Below are 20,280 nucleotides of genomic sequence, written 5' to 3' on the forward strand. Positions count from 1 at the left end.
CTGCCCCACCTCCTATGATACCATGGTTGCAGTAAAGAAAAGAAGCACATTTTTGCCTCAGTATTTCTGCTCAGTGATCCTGTTGTTTCCCACTATTCCTTCCCAGTGATCCAGCTGTCAGGAGACAGACAGAGAAGCAGGCTCAGAGGTGCAGCCACAGAGTGTAGTGGCTAGAGCATCTTTCCAGTGGATGCTATACCACTCTAGCCCAAACACTTTGTGCTTGCACCTCCCAGCTTGTATCTACCACATTGTTAATCTACTGGGACAGGAGCATCTTTAGGAAACCACTGGAGGGCAGGGGTGAAGCAAAAATTCTTTTGGAGAGGCTGGATCATTGGGAAGGAACTGGATTACTGAAGAGGCAGGAAGGGACAGAAGACACTGGGTGGGCAGGGCATCAAGGGTTGTATAACACAAGGCAGGCCATATGTAAATGCGACCCAACTCTATTGTCACTGTAAAAAGCATGCAGCTGGTTTTTAAATTAATGGGGAATTATTTTCTGTGGGATATGCATTAACATAGACGCTAAAAGTCCAGATGTTTCTATTGGATTGATGTGATTGTATACAGCATTTGCTAAATCAAACAAATGAAATTCTCTTGTTTCAATTCATCAGATGAGGGAAAGAAACAGAAAGCTGCGGCGATAGCATACTGCATCTATTCAGGGGCCCTGACAAATTCTGGCACTTTAAGCCAGAAGCTTAAAGCAAATACGTTGGAGTTTTGATACCAGAGCGAAATAAATGGGAAATGCTAAATTTGTAAGGGGTGGGGGTGGGGAGTTGGAGGGAGGGAAGCTACAAAGCATCCCAAGCTATGTGAAATGTTCTGAGAGTAATACAGTCATGCTCCTTGAGTAGTTAGAAAAAATTGTTCGACTGTCTGATAGCGCTGTGAGATTTTAATCTTGATTGCAGTATAACATAATTGAAACAAAAAGCTTTTTATGTGGGTGGAAACCTATTTTAAAACAATAAAATAGTATTGAACAAGTAATTTATTACATCCATCTGTTAAATTCATTGTTACACAGACTTCATAAATACTACTGTGTAACATATTGAACTCCTACATTATTTCCCAGTACGCCAGTAATTCTCAAAGTGTGGGGCGGGCTGCTTTGTGGGAGGCGTATGGAACACCTGTGAGAGCAGTACAAAGTTTCGGGAGGCAAGTGAGGTCTTCCACCAGTAACCAAAACACAGTTGGGTTGAATGACCCCTAGTAAAATACCTTTATTAATCCACTTAACGCTTGTGGTGGGAATCTCCCTGTCATTTGCTTCACCATCCCAACCGGATTTGGGAGATTGGGATGACATTACTCACCTACAGAAAAGTTAGCTGTTCCTGAATTGTGGGTTCATTTGAGAAATACTGCCTAAAAGCAATGGGAAGATGCCCATTTTGTATTCTTTGAAAAGCCTTTTTAATGCAAAATGCTTTGCTTCTGTTTGAAGTATTTTTCTTTGCTTCAGTGAATGTTCTGCAATCAGTTTACATTGCAGAATGTTTTAAAAATTATAATTCCAGGCGGATAAAGACTATCTTAGGGTAAAGGTTATCGTAGTAGAGATTTTTAAAGAAACTTAAAAAAAAAAACTGAATGAAGTTTATTTTTGATCAGAGTTTTAATGTAAAATGATGTAGAACACTTAAAAAAGTCTCGTATGAAATACCTGGGGACATGCTTCCAGGCTGAAGAACTGGATTTCTGACACACTTTAATCTGTAGCTTTTCTGTGTCCAAATTAATCATTAAAATTACACACAAGATTTACTAGCTACAAGCTCCTAAAATATACATTTTTGGTCAGGTTGCAGAAGGCTGTGCTAAGCAGACATTATGGAATTGAAACATTTCTGGCTTGCCTGATGGTGGCTACTGATACTACTAACTCATCTGAGGTGGTGCTGTTCATGGCCAAGTTTTGCAAAACAGGTTTGGGCATGCTCGGCATGGAAGAGAATGTTCCTTTTGGAGCCAGAATTTAACAGATTGCCCACCAATTAGTCTAAAGAAAGGGTGATAGCTATAACGCCAGGTTCACCATTCTCCTAAATTAATTAAAACTTTACTTAGGCAGGTACTGCTAGAGGTCAGTACTATGCACAGTTTTAAATGTATGTAAATTTTTTGCTGCACAACTTTCACGCAAATTATACTCACCACCACCACCTCAAGTTATGGTTATGACAATAGAACCTGATCCCGTGACTTTTAACCCTGAACTGTTTTGTTTCTCTTGTATTCTATGGCTAATTAAATATTTATTATTTATTACACTCCCCCTTTTTCTTTGACGGAGCTCAGAGTGGTATAGATAAACAGTTCTCCACCACTTCGCCCCAATTTTATTTTAGCAACAACACTAAGCAAGTTTGGGCCAGAAGATATTAACTGATCCAAGGTCATCCAGTGAACCGTGTAGCTGACTGGCTTTCATCCTGGGTCTTCCTGGTCCTAATCTGCTATACTCACTGTTGTACGAACCTGGCCATATAGCAGGATTAGACTGCAGCATTATTATTATTATTATTATTATTATTTATTGAATTTATATACCACCCCCCTATACCCAGAGGTCTCAGGGCAGTTGATTAAGACTGCATTAAGACTGCAGGGGCTATTGGGACAAAACCTTAACTGGATAAATATGGCAATTCGACATTACATTGCCTATTTGTCAGGAACCAGACTGAAGGGTATTGCTCTGAGGAAGAATGGTGGGAGCCCCGCTCTCCCTCTGCGCAAGGGCCTGATCCTGAAGCTCCTCTGGAGCAGGAGGATAGGATCGACCTAGAGCAATGGTTTGTGGAAGGACACAGTTCGGAAACGGACAGTTGGGCTGAGCTGGGAGAAGAGCAACCAAGGGGAGAGGAACGGGAAGAGAGAGAGCTGGTTGAATCTCCCTCACTAGAAAGTATGCAGCCCATGTGCCCTAGAGCCAGACGTCTGGATATGGTAGCCTCTCAGAAGGCTCAGTGGTGGAGGGATCATGTGGTGAGGAGATTGAAGTACCTAGAGGGAAGTGGGAGGAACTCAATTGGGAGCACCTACACGGTGAGAATGGATGCTGAATGTTTGTGCTGTGTTCAATAAACCTCTCTCTTGCTGCAAATGACTACTTTTGCTTCATGCTGTTATCTACAGAGAGGGGGACGATAAGCCTTGCCTGGCAACCTGACACTATTCTATGCAGTATCCATTTTTTCCCTAGCCGTACTTGGGAAAACTTGGGTTGTACGATCTTTTAATCCTTTCAGCTGCTAAAAATGTGCATCTAGTTCTATGTGGGCTCAGCCCAGTTAACTGTATAAGAGACCTTTGTTTCTTAATTTTTTTCCTCTTCAGGATTCAGCACAAACTCTGTGTTCCTCATATTGTAGCATCATTGCAGCTATGCAGGGATATATAGTTTCTGGTATTGGTTGGCTAGCATTCACTAGGGCTGAATGGCATTCACTCGAGATGCTCAACATAAATTTGACATTGTGTTTCTTTTAATGAAAACATTAAAATAGTTTATGTATTGCCTTTATATTACTCCATTCAACCAATCAGGTCCCAGGTTGGGTTTAAATCAATATAAAATCACACATCAACAGACACCAAAAGGACAGCAATAAAACAGCAGATTTCATTCTTTAAAAGTACTTTTGCAAAGGGCATTTACATGACTCCACTGCTGTCATGTGAGACTCTGGAGGTTGTGAGACAGGAGTGTGGAGGCTTTCTTAAAGCCCTTTGCAAAACAGCAAAGGGGCTTTGAAGCCATTGCAGGTTCCCAAGCATCTCCTTTGCTAAGTTCAATACCATGCCCAAGGAATGCAGTGAGATAAATCACAAACTAAACAACTCTGTATGTGGTTTACAAAAACTAATTAACAAAAATGGACAGCATTTCAACACCTATTACATGAAAATTTAAATAATATATACAGTGCCAAAATAATAATGACATGCGCAATTTCAAAGCCAAGCATCTGGCAGTCACGTTCGAAGCCCTGCATAGAGGACAAATGTGATGTCATAGTAACATTTGATTGACAGGTGAGTTACCCCACCTTTCTGTCAAATTTGGCCTATGAGACTGATCCTCGTAAAGATCCAGTGCAGGTAGTCCAAAAGTTTCCTCATCCCTCCCTTAGAAGAAGGGCAGGGTATAAATGAAGCAAGCAAAGAAGAAGGAAATAACTGATAGCAACCATTAAAAATTGTTCAGAGGGCAGTCAAATTACAGAGTCATACTGTAACTGGTGTTATAGGTGAATGTTCTGTTTGAATTAGATTTTATTACCTGTCCTAATGAGCTTTCCAATGCTGGTTTGTTATGCTTGCCAAAACATAATTACAGGATATGTAGTTTCCATCTGTCTTGCTAGTGGATTGTTAATTTTTCTACATTCATTTTTTACTGCTGCATGTACGCATTTATTTTGATGTGAAGTAGTGTTAATAAGACATTCTGCTTCCTACTAGCATTTGGAGATGCTAATTGGCATACACAGTATAGTTTAGTGGAGAAGAAAAATGTGATGCATTATTCTGAAACGAACCACTTTAATAAAAGAAAACATCTTTTATTCACATGAAATGAATAAGGCACACTTAAATAAATCGCTTGTACAAGATTCCAAAGGATTGTGCCTTCCAGGGCCCCATTTACAGCAACCTTCACCTCCACAAATTGTTTATGCAGTGGACAAAGTGCTAGCAACAATTTAATTTTTGTGCTGTTCTTAATATACTTTGATTATTGTTACGGTTGCTTTTGTGCCTGGATTTTTACTTCTTGAAATATGGCAACCCTAATTGTTGTAGACTCTTTGATATAGTTCATGAAACTGCAATATACATACCAATTTTTTCTCTCTATAAGACGCACAAGACCACAAGACGCACCTAGTTTTTGGAGGAGGAAAACAAGAAAAAAAATATTCTGAATCTCAGAAGCGAGAACAGCAAAAGGGATCGCTGCGCAGTGAAAGCAGCAACCCCTCTTGCTGTTCTGGCTTCTGGGATAGCTGCGCAGCCTGCATTCGCTCCATAAGACGCACACACATTTCCCCTTACTTTTTAGGAGGGAAAAAGTGAGTCTTATAGAGCAAAAAATACGGTATACTTTTATAAATAAATCATGCAGCCAACCATGTGTTCTGTCAACACCTGTTCCTCTTGGCTAATTAAAGCTTGCTGAGTGAGTATAACTGAATGGGTCCAGGATATAATCAATAGGCATCCTGCTTCTGGCCACTTAGAAAGAGGAGGTGAATCAACCACTCCTGAAAACATCCACCATGGAACCATTGTTTTGTGACAACTACCACCTGTCATAAATCCCCCCTTCTGGGTGATTAAGATGATTGCGGTGTAACGGTTATTAGGCAATTTGGGCCAAGGTGTCATCAGTAGCTCTAGTTCTCTGTAACATCTGAATTGGGAGAGACCATGCAAGCCTTGGACCAGTGCTTGGACTCAGTGATGGGACCATCCTATCAGGAGGTCCATTCTTCACGATTTCAGAATTGGGCTTTTTGTGTGGCAGCACTTCCCTTTTGGAACTCCCTCCCATTACAAATCAGACTGGGGCCTTCTCTATTGTCTTTTCAGCATCTGCTAAAGGTGTCTCCCTATCAACAATCCTTTTAGATTTTTTTATCCCAGTTTGTATTGGGCTTGGATTTGAATGGATGTTATGTATGTTCTGCTTTTTTAAAATGTTTTATAGTTGTTATTTATTGCATTTTAACTTTTTATATATGTAACTTTTATGTATATTGTAAATCACTTTGGGGTGCCTTATGGAAAGAGATTAATAAACAGTTGTTCAATGGTAACCAAGATCTCCATGCTGGCAAGAAACAAGGGATGGACGGAAGAGAAGAAAGAGCCTACGGCCACAGCATTCATCAACAGCTTCATAAAGCATGGTTTATGAAGTTATGAAAAATCATGCCCTGTCATGATCTGTGGCATCATGATAATGCATTTTTATATAGGATGGGGCTTGCTGCTGAATTGCAAATCATAGTGACCATTGTCAGAAGCTGTGTAGTAGAATTGTTTTTTCAAAAAAACAAACACCTGCCATATGGTTCAGAATTACCAACTGATGAGTATAGGAGGAGTTCTGGAATGTAAGATGTTCCATCTGTGTAGTACCTCAAAGATATATTGGCCATAATGGAGCCTCTACATTGACACAACACAATCCTAAATGCTAAGTATAGTGTATTATATTAGAATATAATAATGTATCAGGATGGATTTGCCCCACTGCCCTTTCAGTGGGACCATTGTAGTTATAGTGACATTCAATATTCGGTGTGCTATGGAAGCTACTCATAGCTTTAGGATTGTAGTAACTCTAGCTTACTATTCTTTCAAAATGGCGGTTTATCATGCATATCCAAATACTGTGGCTTAGAATGTTGTTCTACTTGGTATTTCAAAAAATTGGTTGAATATGCTTTCAGATGACAAAATACATAGGAGACTTTTTTATTTAGGGATAAATGGAAATGGGAAGGAAATAGGCATTTATGTGAAATTGGTAAATGGACTTTAATTTCCTTAATATTTGCGACTTCAAAGCTTTTGCTTTTTGATTTTTCTGTGTGGAAAACATCTAAGTCATCAAGATAATAAAATTGTTAAATTACCTAAGAGATCCATGTGAATTAGTTGCTTAAGGCTTATGAAACTCATTTTGCTTTTTGGAGCTTGGGCTAATTCTCTTGGGCTCCTTTGGGATGCTAAGACTATCATTGGATTAAAGCCAGTGACCGAGAGTATAAAATGATTAGGTTGCTATAAATTCCACTTATTACTTGCTGTTTGCTGCAGGCTGTACAGACAATTTGGCAGCATGCCTGCAATTATGCTGTTCATTTAAATTTTGAGTATAGCGGTAGGACTAAATGCGTTTCTATTTATGCTGTTTTGAATATAAAGTCCATTACTAGAATTATGTTCTAATGGAATTCTGTCTCTACAAAAATAGCATGCAGTTGACAACCTTGTATTTTGAACACATGGAAGATTTTCATATTATAAAGCTGCACTTCACTTGTAAAACCTGATATGAAATATCTAATAAACTTCAGAATTTTAAATTATGACAACAGATTGTTCCATTCATGTGAAAATTGCAAGGGTGCTATTATCTTGCTTAGTACTGGTCATGAATAAATAATGCAACATTAGTATAATTGTGGTCTTTAAATGGTGATAAAAGCATGCAAAATTTTAAAAAATAAACTTGTGATATTAAATGATAATATCAGAAAATAAGAGTACTGGGCAAGTTATAATGTTCATTGCCAATTAAAGGGTTACCTATAAATAATTTTAAAGTAAAACTACTAGAGTGATAATTGTAAAATTATCCCAGATACATGGGTTTGATTCAGATCATCATTGTTTGTGTTACCTTATTTATTTTGGGTTGGGTCCAAACTTGGCCATGTTTAAAAGAGACCCACTGCAAATTGTATAGATTTTAATGGCTCTTCTCCAAGCATGACTTAAGTTTGGATCTAGTCCCACAATAAATATGAGACTATGCACTCTTAAGAATCCACAATGATCAAAAGATACTCACTGAGCATTCATATTGATTATGGCCATTGCCATTGTAGCCTAAAATAGATGAGAATTGCTTTCCCCACCCCAATTCTTCAGAGTGGTGCTTGCCTTGCAGCATGAGGGTCGGCACTTTGAGAAGCCCTTCAAAAAAATCTTATTCTCAGAGGGTAACTTGTATAGCCTTTTAATTCTGGCCCTGATATAGAATTAGATGGGCAAGAAAGGCAACTGCTTGATTGCTGCCTGGTCTACTTGATTGCTGCCTGGCAGAGTGCAGTCCATGAGTAGGAATAAAATTTTCAAAAGGGCCGTTATCTAAAGGCACATGAAGCAGTTCTTCTAACTGAAGCTATGCAAGTTTGATGCTTGTTTAATCCAGTGAGTATTGGGAGACCGTATGTAATTTTTAGGAAGAAGTGTAGGTAAAATAATTGGATTTATTACAGAATAACAAAGTATGGTGAAGAGGGGTAATGTTGATGTGCTAAAACAACAGATAAAGTTGCAGAATATATATTCTTAGCAGTTATAATGGCAAAATTGAAAGGCGACATTCTGAGGCCCGAGTGTGTAAATGAAGCTTGCAAGTATACTTGAAATTGTTTTTTTAAAGACCAAAATCCAGCCAGCTATTCTCAAAGAAAATCAAAGCATTTGTTGAAGGTTGCTCAGGCAGCTCTCCATTTTTCCTTTCTTAAAAGGCTGCTGAGATAAGAAGCCCATCTTCTTCTACTTGAAGGGAAATGTTTGACATGGAACCTAACTTGCAAGCTTCCTCAGCTATAAATAGATTTACCCCCTTCATTCATCCTAGTAGAAAGCCTGCATTTGGTGATAGAAATAGCTGGCATTTTAGGAGACAAAAGTGTTTATGGTAGGACTGCTAAGGAAGTAAAATAGTTGCAATAAATGCCCAGAATTATGCATACTTGACTTATTGTCATTCAAACAGAATCCCAGAGTAGTCAAAAAAACAATCAAAACTGCACAAGGTATCTGATACTTATTTCTTCTTCTTCAGTGTTGAATATATTAAATTCAGATATCCCGAGATTTATTATAAAAGTGCAAGGAGCCGACATAAATTTGCCCTATGTTTGTTCCTTAGCATTCTATGGCAGGCTAATTCAGAAGTAGCAAGTTCAGGTCAACGAACCATAGTTTATTGCACCAGGAAAGACCATTGGAACCACACTTTTGTCTTGCCCATTGCATGCCAGCTTTAAAACTTGTATACTGCTTAGCTTACCATAGTTCCTATTACATCTGAACTGTGGCTTAAACTCAAGGTGTCCTGATTACTAAACCTTGATTTATGCTAAAATATGCCAGTTTGGGTATAATGGGAAACACTGATTCAAATTAACCAGTATCCAAGGCACTGCATGGGGAAATGTGAGGGGAGTGCATGGCCCAACCTTGTTCTCTGTATAATAAAGAATGATAGATTAAGCTGAGTTTGTAACTTCTAAACTAGCTCATGTATTGGCCAGTGTTTTCTCCCATTTAACAAATATTTATAGCAAGCAATGTTAGAATATCACAATTAAGCCCTATAAAAACCAGATAAGAGCAGATAAAATAAAATTAAGCCAGTTATAAACATAATTAAAGTAAAAATAAATATTAAAACACAGAGCAGTAGAGAATTGTTTTGTTAAAAAGAGTACAGCGGAAATGGGAAAATGTAGTGAACATGTTTTGCAGGAAAAGCTGAAACCAAAATGTTTAAAACAATGTACAGTACTAATGTTTTATTAACATGAAAGTTATAAAAATGTTTACCCTTTTCTTAAAGGAGATGCCCACAGTTCTGCTTATTCATCAGATGGACAAGCATGAAGGTGCATGGACCATTCTACCCTTAATGCACGAGTAAGTGTGATACTGGGGTATAATTTGTGAGGCAGCAGTTCAGGCCAGTTCAAATGGTTTTTGTCTGGTAGAACCAAAACCATTTGCAGCGAAAATGTGGCAGAAAGGAGTAGCTCACCCACCACCAATATTTGTTTTGAGCTAAAGATTTCCATTTTTTGGTTCTCTCCTGTCTGCACACATTCCTTCTACTGCTCCTTCCCTTTGGGAATCCTCTCCCCACACGTCCATCTTACTATGCACATCATATCTGCAATACTCAACTGAAGGCCTTTTCTTTGGAAGAGGACTTTGATTTATAACCAATAGTGAGATAAAGGCAAGGCCATAAAGGTTCAAGAAGCTCGATGGAAGAAGTGGGTATTGGAAGTGTGTGATGTTTTGCAGATATTTACTGTGAGTGGATGTGGAAAAACATAGGGCTCTTGGAGCCAGTATAAAGGGGTTAGAAGTCATCTGTGGGGCACCTAGGATATGCCTTTCCCCTTTATTTATAATGGTTTTTCCAGTTCACATCAGCTACCCAAAGCTCTTTACAATTGGACATTAAAATTAATCAGAACAATAATTGGGAGGGCATCATATGAAACTGTCCAAAAATTGAAGGAAGAAACTAAAGGGCAAAAGACAGATTTGACGAGTGATTTAAAAACAAAAAACCAACATTCCTTTCCTCTGGTGTGTGAAAGGGACAAGTGTGCAAGCTTGAGGTTTGCTGTTCATGTAATGCAGTAGTGAGGAATCTTTAGCTCATGGGCCTAACTTGGCCCACACAGGTCCCAATTTGACCTGCAAAACCATTCTCCCCCTCCCAAATAAGGATGTGGTTACAAAGGAAGAATTGAGTGAGCTCACAGTTGTTGGTTTTGCATGATAGGCTGCCTGACAGCAAACCCCAGTGGGATTAGTTGCAGTAAGTTGTTCATCCCCGGGATCTCTGCAGTGTAGTCACAGGGGCTCACTGTCAGGGCCAGTCAGGTGATTGGTGCTGACAGCAAGCATAGCCTTGTCCCTTTGAAGGCACAGCTACACCTGTAAAAGACTTCAAAGGTGCTTGCTGTAACAACTGATCAGATGATTGCTGGTTATGGTGAGTTTTGACAGGTAAGGGAGGCTGCACACCTGTCCGGTTTCCTGTTATGTCTGAACAGGGCACTGCTTTTTGTTGCCTGAGGTAGCCATCACTATATTGCTGATGAAAATCAATTCACATGACTCTTTAAATGTTCTTTATTTTTGCATTTAAGATACAAGGGAAATATTATTAGCATACTTACCTGGGAGTAAGTCTCATTGAACTACTTTGGAGTAGATGTGTCTAGGGTCCCACTGTTAAGTCTTTCCCAGTCTTCTCAATAATCTCATCTCAATAATCTCAATAATCTAATCTTCTTTTGTCAGTTTTTCTGTTACATACAGCAGAAATTCTTCATGGTTTTTCTTCTGTGAAGAAGATACAAGAATACATCTTGTAAAGCTACTGAAAATACTTGAAGGCTATGACAAGTCTAAGGTGAAGTTAAATTCATTGACTACTTGCATTTTGAAGTAAAAATAGGAAATTTAGATTACTATCTTAGAAATAGAGATGTTGGTTAATTTGCTTTTATATAATGCTCTAAGAATAAAGAAAGCTTTAATGAATAAAGAAATTCCCACTTCTTATAGGAGCACTTAATAACTAAAAGTTATACTGCAGTGTGAACTGAAGGTAATTGATGAATGTAGGTCAAAGAGACTACATTGCATTACACATTTTGGTACTGACATCCTAAGAATCTTATTCCTCTACTTATCACTGTGCTCAAGATCAAACCTTAGAGATGTCCAAGAACAAAACTACCCATGCACTGTGTTTGAATAGCAGTGGTATTAGCAACCAGTTTTATAAAATAGAGGTATTCACAGTAAGTGGCCATCTAGAAAATTACATACTAGTAGCCTAAATCAATTTGGGGGAAATTGGTAGAAAGCATTATAAAGACCAAAACTTTTAAGCAGTATTGAACAAGCCTGCTGAAGAATCAGTCCAGCTTCTACAAAGGTTGCCTAATCTAAATGTATAGAATGATTTAAATACATCATCAAGCCTCTAGACATAAATGAACCTTGAAAATGGTGGCAAAAAAATTTGCTCCCTCTACTACACTTTACCACTCTTATTGCATTCACAAAATATTGTGGTATTGTTTCTAAATGGTTTCCAGTGTGTGGCTAAAATAAAGTAATTACCACATTTGGTCACGGAAAGGTTCTTCCATTAATTGCAGCTAACAACTGTTAATTATATGAACAAGCAGCAGATTAGTGTACACTTACTCATGTTGCTTAGTTGACAAGTTGGTGAATAGAAATTTTAGTGAACGATTAAGATTCAGTATCTCGTGATTTATTGGCTAATGACCTATCACTTCTTGGGCCAATGAATAAAACTTTTTACCACTGCTTGAGTGGTATGGGGAGGAAAGTTTCATATAGACTAACCTTTTCTTGCTTCACTAAGGTAAATGGTGCTGTCAGACATGTGTGTGTGTGTGTGTGTGTGTGTGTGTGTGTGTATTGCAACTGCGTCAGACCAACACAGCTACCTACCTGAATCTGTTCCACCTACAAATATAAAACAGTAAATGACATATATCAACAATGAGTGAAATACCTCTATTTATATGAGGAGTAGTTTGCCTATCAAAGTATTGTCTGCTGGTATATATTTATCAATTCACGTGGAAGCTGCATAACACTGATAGACAAAAGTGTCAGTGATATATCATCAAAAAGGGCATGCAGCATTCCATACTGGGGATTTTTGAAGGAAATGAAAAGTTTATCCTTACATTTGACCACACAGCTTTGTAAAAAGTATGCACTAGATACTCAACAGTGTCTCTAAAAAAATGAATATCATTAGGGACAAATGTAAGGTTCTACACTGAGGCAGGAATAATCAGCTGCACAAATCTAAGATAGGGGACAGCAGGCTTGCGAAAATGATTTAGGGGGTCTTGGTAGACCACAAACTTAACATGAGGGACGCGGGTGGCGCTGTGGGTAAAAGCCTCAGCACCTAGGGCTTGCCGATCGAAAGGTCGGCAGTTTGAATCCCCGCGGCGGGGTGTGCTCCTGTTGTTCGGTCCCAGCGCCTGCCAACCTAGCAGTTCAAAAGCACTCCCGGGTGCAAGTAGATAAATAGGGACCGCTTACTAGCGGGAAGGTAAACAGCGTTTCCGTGTGCGGCTCTGGCTTGCCAGAGGAGCGATGTCATGCTGGCCACGTGACCCGGAAGTGTCTTGAGTGAGATGGGCGCACAACCCTAGAGTCTGTCAAGACTGGCCCATACGGGCAGGGGTACCTTTACCTTTATTCTACCTTGGTCAGACCATACCTGGAGAACTGTGTCCAGTTCTGGGCACCACAATTTAAGAAGGCTGTTGACAAGCTGGAACGTGTGCAGAGGAGGGCAATCAGGGTGATCAAGGGTCTGGAAACCAAGCCTTATGAGGAATGGTTGAGGGTATGTACAGCCTGGAAAAGAGGAGACCAAGAGGAGGTATGATAGCTATCTTCAAATATCTAAAAGTGTTGTCACATGGAAGATGGAACAAGCTTGTTTTTTCCTGACCTGAACCAACAGATATAAGCTACAAGAAAGGAGATTCCAATTAAACATCAGGAAGAACTTTTTGATGGTAAGAGCTGTTCGACAGTGGAACAGGCTCAGAAGGTGGGGGGCTTTCCTTTGTTTGAGGTTTTTAAGCAGAGGTTGGGTGGCCATCTGTCATGGATACTTTTATTGAGATTTCTGCATTGCAGGTGTTTGGACTAGACCCTTGGGGTCCCTTCCAACTCTACGGTTCTATGATTCTATTATTTTCTTCCACAGGAATATTTTTTAGGAAAAGCGTTACATGACGATGAGTCTACAATTATTCACCATTATGCATTTGCAGAAAACCCTACAATTTTTAAATTTCCAGATTTTGCTGCTGGCTGGGCACTTAGTATTCCACTTGTCAAGAAGTAAGAATTCAGTTTTGTGATCTTTCTAAATTTGTTTACTAAATGGTTGGTGTTTGTAAAATGCTCTGGAGAAGTAAAATATTTATGTTAAACATTAAATGTTGCTGTGTTTACATGTATATAAATTGAGATTAGACTCTTTGATCACAAATGAGCTTTTATCCAATGTTAAGTAACTGTAAACACTCTGTTCCCTTTACTGCATGCACTATCTCACAAGGGTATTATAAAGCACATTAATAAGCAATTACATCTTCATAAATGTACATGTTGGGAAATAGGTATTTGCATTTAACTTTGTTTTATTAGCATATGGGCAAAATTAAATGCTAGCCAAGTATCTTCTAGGGTTTCTTAGTAAAATACCTGGGCAAAAGTTGAGAATATTTAAATGCTACAGATGGGGAACATAAAGCAAGAAATAATTGGCTGCTGAACTGTGGATCTTCTTTGTACGTCTGGAAACAAGTTGCCACAAGACTTATGCTCTTTTTGCTGCAACAGACTAAAAAGCTACTCCTCTTGAAACTAGAAGCAAAAATATTTCTTATGGAACTATTTTTAAAATCTCAAAGACTAATCTTCATGTTTAGTTGTGGAGAAATTGACAGTGTGAAAATGCTGAATAATGAGCCTTTCTATTACCTAAGCATATGATTCCAATTAAAAAATAGAACATAGGAGTATGTCCTTGGCTGGAGTAGCTGATCCACGGGCCATATCCAACCCCCAGCAGTTTTTTATGCCCCCCCCCCGACACCTGCCAATTTTTAATATTTTTTAAAACTTACTATTTCTTTATTCCTTCTACTGACCATCATTCTTGGTTGTGCCAACAAAGTCCACAGGTCTAGGTTTAAATTTAAAGCCACCTCTGCCTTAGGTATTCAGCATTTATTTTTTGTGTGTTCATGTGGCAATTGCCTCTAGATATGTAAGCATGTGGCAGAACCTCTTCTCAGTGCAGAAATATTCTTGAAAGAGCACTGCAGCTGCCTCTGCTAGCTTTCTATATCTAGGAGCTGGGATAGGGTGGTACGTATACAGGCAGTAAAAAGAGGAAGGAAATAGATGAAGCAAGGAAAGTGAAAAGTGGAGAAGAGTGGATTGGAATTGAAGTGTACAGTACATGTACATTGTGCATTGTCTTTTAGGATATTATGTATTCATGCTTCTAGGTAATGGCATGATCGCTGAAAGCATCTAGTTTGTATGTATCCGATTTGTATATGATGTGTGTGTGTGTGTATATGATGTATAAAAACAAATTTTATTTTTATTATGTATTTTACTGCACAGGCTTGCAAAGAGGCTGAAGAATGAACCTTTGAAGTCAGATTTTACAATAGATTTAAAATACGAGGTAAGACCATTCTGTTACTCTGAAAATTTTGCTTTTGCTGTTACCTCTCTTGGGTCCATATGATAGGAGGAGGGAAATGATACAAGTGTTTATTTCCTTCCTTTGTTCATTATATGGAATAGTGAAGACCAATATGATACACTAGTAGTGAACTTATTCTCTGAGTGCCAATCCTTATGTATCCAAAACACCATAGCAGGCTCAGGGAGAATCCAAAATATTATGGGGTGATGGGGATTTAAAGGGGTGAAAAATAGCAACATCCCCAGAACAGCTCACCGACAACTGAACATGTTTTAACAGCCACAGAATGTATATTGACTGTTGGGAGAAGAAAAATGGGGTGGGGGTGGTAATGGATGGAACGGAGTATACTGAAAATGGGCATGGTTGCCTAGCTGGAACTCTGAATATGAGCACTCCATGTTGCAACATTTTCTTTCAGGCTCCACATAGTATTATTTTAGCCTATGCAGATAATAGGGGACAGGATTCAAAAAGCTACTCATGCAAGGAGCTTGTGCAAACGCAGTGACTTTTTACTACTTTGTTTTTAAACAGCTAGTTCCTCCATATCACACACCATTTTTGAAACTCCATGCAGTTTCCAAGGCAGTTTCCCATGCTGCTGCTTATGCCTGGCTGGCAAAAACAACTCCAAAGCAACCATGGAACTAGACTAGTTGTATGGTTCTTTGTATCCTAGCTTGTATTCTGCTCTCCTTGAAATCTGTGTGAAATACATGGTAAGATACATGTGCACAAACATGTACAGAAGCATTATAAACCTTGGGAATATCCCAGTCCACAGCAAAAGTAGAATACTAATTGACATGAATCCAGCTGTGTTAGTTGTCACCCAACAAAGCTGATACAGTCTGCAATCTGTATTCCAGCCGAAATCCATTTTGCTAATGTCCAGAAGAGAATCTAATGTCATGTATGCCAAACTTTCCCCCTAACTCATGCAATATTGCAGAAACCGTCTTCCACAGTTGTCTGAAAAATAATTGCTGGTAGCAGGGGACAGGTTCATAAATACTGTATATTCCACATGTTCTCTCCTCTGCAAGATGCCAGTCAGTTACCCATTTTGGTGCAATGCCTTATTCATGAGCTTTTCAAAGGTGACCCCATATCATCATATCAACAATACAGTGTGGTATCATACAGTACAACCCTTTTAAAAATAGCACATTACATCTTTCATCTATTAGCAAAAGGTATAATGAGTTGCAATAGCACTCTTCGTAGGCTGGCAAACTAATTCAGACCTTTTCAGGAGCCCTGGTGCATGCATGGACATGACAAAAAGACTTCTGCATTCACCTGAGTCCTGGGAATGCACCTGGGAAATTGTTCCAATTCTTCAGGTTTTATTTTTAACCCATCCAGGACTTGCCTTCACTACGCTGATTCAAATCCAGTCGTGCACCAAAACAGAAAGGACAGGAAAGACTCGTTCAATAACATGGGTATCACAGTTGTTAAAGCAGAAGTTCTTATTTGATAGCTGTTCACTGCAAGATGTCCTGATTAAAAAGAAAGGAAAGAAAAGATTAAATATGGGACATTTTTATCTCTCTCCCTCAAAACACAGGGCATGAATTCTGCTTAACCACAGTTAGCACAGATGTGCTGGATGTTAAGAAGTGAAAATTTCATCTCTAGTAGCCTCAGATTGCAGGAGGGGCTTATCTGTCCTATTAGCCAGGAATATATGTCTGAAAATGGAGCAACACATATATGTGTAGGTCTTCCTTCTTCACTTGATTTAATAATGTTCAGATTGGGGACAAGGGCACTTCTAGTGGCAGCTGGAATCTACGCTTGTAGAATTGCAAGCTACATTTAATAGTAATGTGATATATATTTAAAGGTTAGCATTCTTTTTCCTTTTCCTGTGACAATTTATAGTAACACTAGGCATTATTGAAAGTGAAGGGAGTTGTGATCTGCTCCTGTGCACTCAAAGCATCTGATGCCTTGGGTCATTATTTCATTCCTGTTCCTTTCAACCACATTCAGTATGCTGCTGTGCCTTTCCAGATGGAATATAATTCATTTTTACTGTATTCTTTTACAGCTCTTCTTTTGGGTGTATTAATTCTTCCTTTTAAGGATACATGCTGAGCCTATTGTGGATTTTTTTTACAATTAATCTTTCCAGGGTTCCTTCCCCCCCCTACCCAGTATGAATCATAAGATGTCCTATTCCCATTGCTTTCTAACTTTTAACAAGCCATGAGCGTCATGAGTTCGTTGCTCGTTACTGTTAAAGACTGGAAATTATCTAGGTCTTAGGACGTCTGTGGGACAAAAGCACTTGATATAAAAATTACAAAGCAGTCAGCTCAGTCCTTAAAATTTTCCACTGGCGCAAAGGAAGATTGCACACCTATTTATCTCATGAAGTTCTCTCTGTGTTACATTGCCACATTGTGAAGTAGTATCACGAAAGCACACTAATGCAGTAGTCAAAATACACATAGTTTTAAAATGTGTCTCTTACAAATGTCTTTTTCTATTTGATTGATTTCCCACAAATTCACGGACTTATTATTGTTCAAATGTTAGAAGTAGCTGCAGGGAAGAATGCGTGTCTGCACAGCTGTGAACATTTGCCAACCTTCCCAGACATCTGTTCTTGTCAGTCTTAACTAAACTTATTTTCAGTTTGTGTTTTCCTCTTCTCAAGCTGGGAATAAACAATAGTCACTGAACATATGTGATGTCTCATGAGATGGCAGATACATTGGTTAGATGTAGGGATCTGTGAAAAGATTAGTGATGCAGGTGGATTTGCAGTTGGTGAAGTTTGAATTAGAAACTCCTCCAATTTGAAAAGCCTCACTCTACTTTGTGCTGAGCTGGTCACCTGTAAATGAGGGTCTTGTTGAAAATTGAATTTGCTCCTGCCCCAGCACTAGCCATTAGGGTTAGGTGCTATATTGTCCCAACCGGGTTTGAAGTCCATATTGTGATAACTGGTTTCATAATTTTTTGACCTGGCAATATATCATGAATCATTGTGTACGTGTTATGCAAAAATCACAGTGTGGGAAAAGCCATGAAGCAAGATATTGCCCATCCCTACTAACCAGACCTCCGTCTCTAACCAAAATTTGTACTCTTCTCTGAGAAGAGAACTGTTAGGGTCCTCTCTGGAACAGAGTTTGAGAGTTGTCAGGGGAGAATGGAGCCAGGCAAAGCCTCATTGCACAAATAGAACTTTACTAATAGAGTGTTGGATACAGCACTCTGTCTCTAGCAAGCCCTCTCCAAGTGCCTGTTAGCCCTTATTAGATGCATAGGAAGGCTCCTAGCACAGCACAGTCTGCACTGAATAGCAGCACCTCTCCAGTGTTATTTATCAAAATTTATTTGAAAATAAATAAATATATCTCATAAAATATAACAAGGCAGCTTACAACATATAAAATGCAATAAAACCACCCTATAGATATCTATAAAACATAATTAAAAACATCAGTAGATGCTGGAAATCTTTCCTAGTTCTTCCTGGAGATGTCAGGTATTAAACTTGAGGCTATCTGCATGCAAAGTATGTGCTCTGACACTGAGCTATAGCCCTTATTCTACTTAAAGAGACCTTTTTTGCTTGGGATAGGAATGGAGGCACAATGAATAAATCTAGGGTGATTGAAAGGAGAGGTTCCTGGCGCTTGACATGATATATCTGTGGTTTTATTGGGAGGAGAGCTAGTAGTTTATCAGTAGTATACTACTGTACACCTGCACACATATAATTATTCACATAAGCTCTGGTTTAAAACTTCAAAACTCTTTTACACCACAAGATAATATATCTTAGTGTAGTTCTCCCATCTTTTTTCTAACTTATTATACTGAAAGCCATTTGCATTGAATTTTAATAGAATGAATATATTTCAGCATTAATTATACTTTTTTGTGTATTTTGAAAGATTGCGCTTTATATCTGGGAGAAAGGCAGTGGACCACATCTCACCCCAGTGCCGGAGTTCTGTACAGAAGACTTTGACTCTCCTAATACTGCTCAATGTGCCACTACATTTGCTAATTTCCTCCCACTTTGTGTAAGTATTTTCAGGCCGTCTTTTTCCTGTAAAGAGAGCCTATTCTAATCCACCTTCAACTGTTCTAATTAATTCTTTAAAATTTCTCAAGCTTGAGGACTTTGCAAGATACTTTAGATGCAAGTAGTACAAACAGAAGTTTGTTCTTCTATTCCTCTTTGTCTTTCTGGTTATGTTACCATTACTCAGACTTGGCCTGTTGTGGTTCACATTTTGTTAAATTGGTATGATCTTGGCTTGGGCTGGAAGTTTACAAAAATAACTCTATTTTCTTTTTGCCATCCCTGGCAGTGTTGTGATCTTGTTTATGTAATGAACATTGCTATTTACAGCACAGCTACTGTTATTGATCTATTTGCACACCCCTATGGGTATTATAATTTGCCTGTCTAGGCATTTTAATTAATTCTTTTATTTTGAGTCCTATCCTACCTTTCTGCCAAAGCATCCAAAGCAGCTACAATTTTAAAATACGAAAACAAATGCGTTATGTAAACGAATAGTAACAAAGTCCTCTCAGGCCAACTGGGGGCTGTTGGTGCAAGAGTTTACTTCCCTCGGGTCCCACACTTCTTCCTTTTCCAAGAGCACACAGATCTCTCTTAAGCATCGCTAGGGAAGGTAGGGAAGGAGCTGCCCCAAAAATATAATACGGTAATGAGGTTGGGTGGCCCATCTTTCATGGATGCTTTAGATGAAATAGCAGAGGGTTGGACTAGACGGCCCTTTAGATCCCTTCTGAGTCTATGAATCTATGTTTTTAAAAGAAGAATCCCAAAGAAAGTGGGGGGGGGGGGCAGAGAGTTAGATGAATTTTAATATAACAACAAAACAGTAAAAATCACATATTTTATAAAATAGTTTATTACAATATTAGTTGCTTGGGTGGGGATGGGATCAGAATTCCATATACAAACTCCAGAAGTCACGAAGCCTCTTTCTAAAAAACTACACTAGCACTATATGTCTACTCTGCTCCTTATTTCTTCGTGGCAGGGAGAAAAAAATTAAAAACCGTATAATTTTATATTTGAGTGGGGCACATACGGGTACATGAACAACAAATGTGGCTGGCTGCCCTGGTACATCTAGTGTGAGTGGAGAGGGGAAATGAAAAAGTGTGTGCATACTGTATGTGGAGTCACAGGCAGAGTGAGATTTTTCAAACAGGGGAAACATCTTAGCTCAGAAGATATAAGAAGCTAAAAGGGTGGGTACTTTGGACTGTTGAGAAGAGCTGGAGAAGATGGCTGGAAGCAGCAAACAGAAGGAGAAAGGGAAAGAAAGCTGGCTTCTGTAAAGGATTAACTATTTTGGCCCATGATTTTCTGTTTTGCTGTTACTTAA

General features: G+C 38.8%; 1 protein-coding gene across 6 annotated transcripts in view; it reads left to right on the forward strand.

The window, feature by feature from the left end:
• The window catches only part of B3GLCT (beta 3-glucosyltransferase), a 71,902-nt gene that overhangs the window by 23,144 nt on the left and 28,478 nt on the right, over positions 1–20,280 (forward strand). For all 6 annotated transcript variants that reach the window (XM_083437164.1, XM_083437165.1, XM_083437168.1 and 3 more), the window contains 5 exons: positions 9,398–9,474; positions 10,876–10,987; positions 13,355–13,491; positions 14,791–14,854; positions 18,802–18,933. In XM_083437164.1, the coding sequence (XP_083293290.1) occupies positions 9,398–9,474; positions 10,876–10,987; positions 13,355–13,491; positions 14,791–14,854; positions 18,802–18,933 (522 nt within the window). The remainder of the gene's footprint in view (positions 1–9,397; positions 9,475–10,875; positions 10,988–13,354; positions 13,492–14,790; positions 14,855–18,801; positions 18,934–20,280) is intronic.

The sequence above is a fragment of the Podarcis tiliguerta genome (assembly GCF_965153285.1).
Source record: "Podarcis tiliguerta genome assembly, chromosome: 4".
Taxonomy (NCBI): Eukaryota; Metazoa; Chordata; class Lepidosauria; order Squamata; family Lacertidae; genus Podarcis; species Podarcis tiliguerta.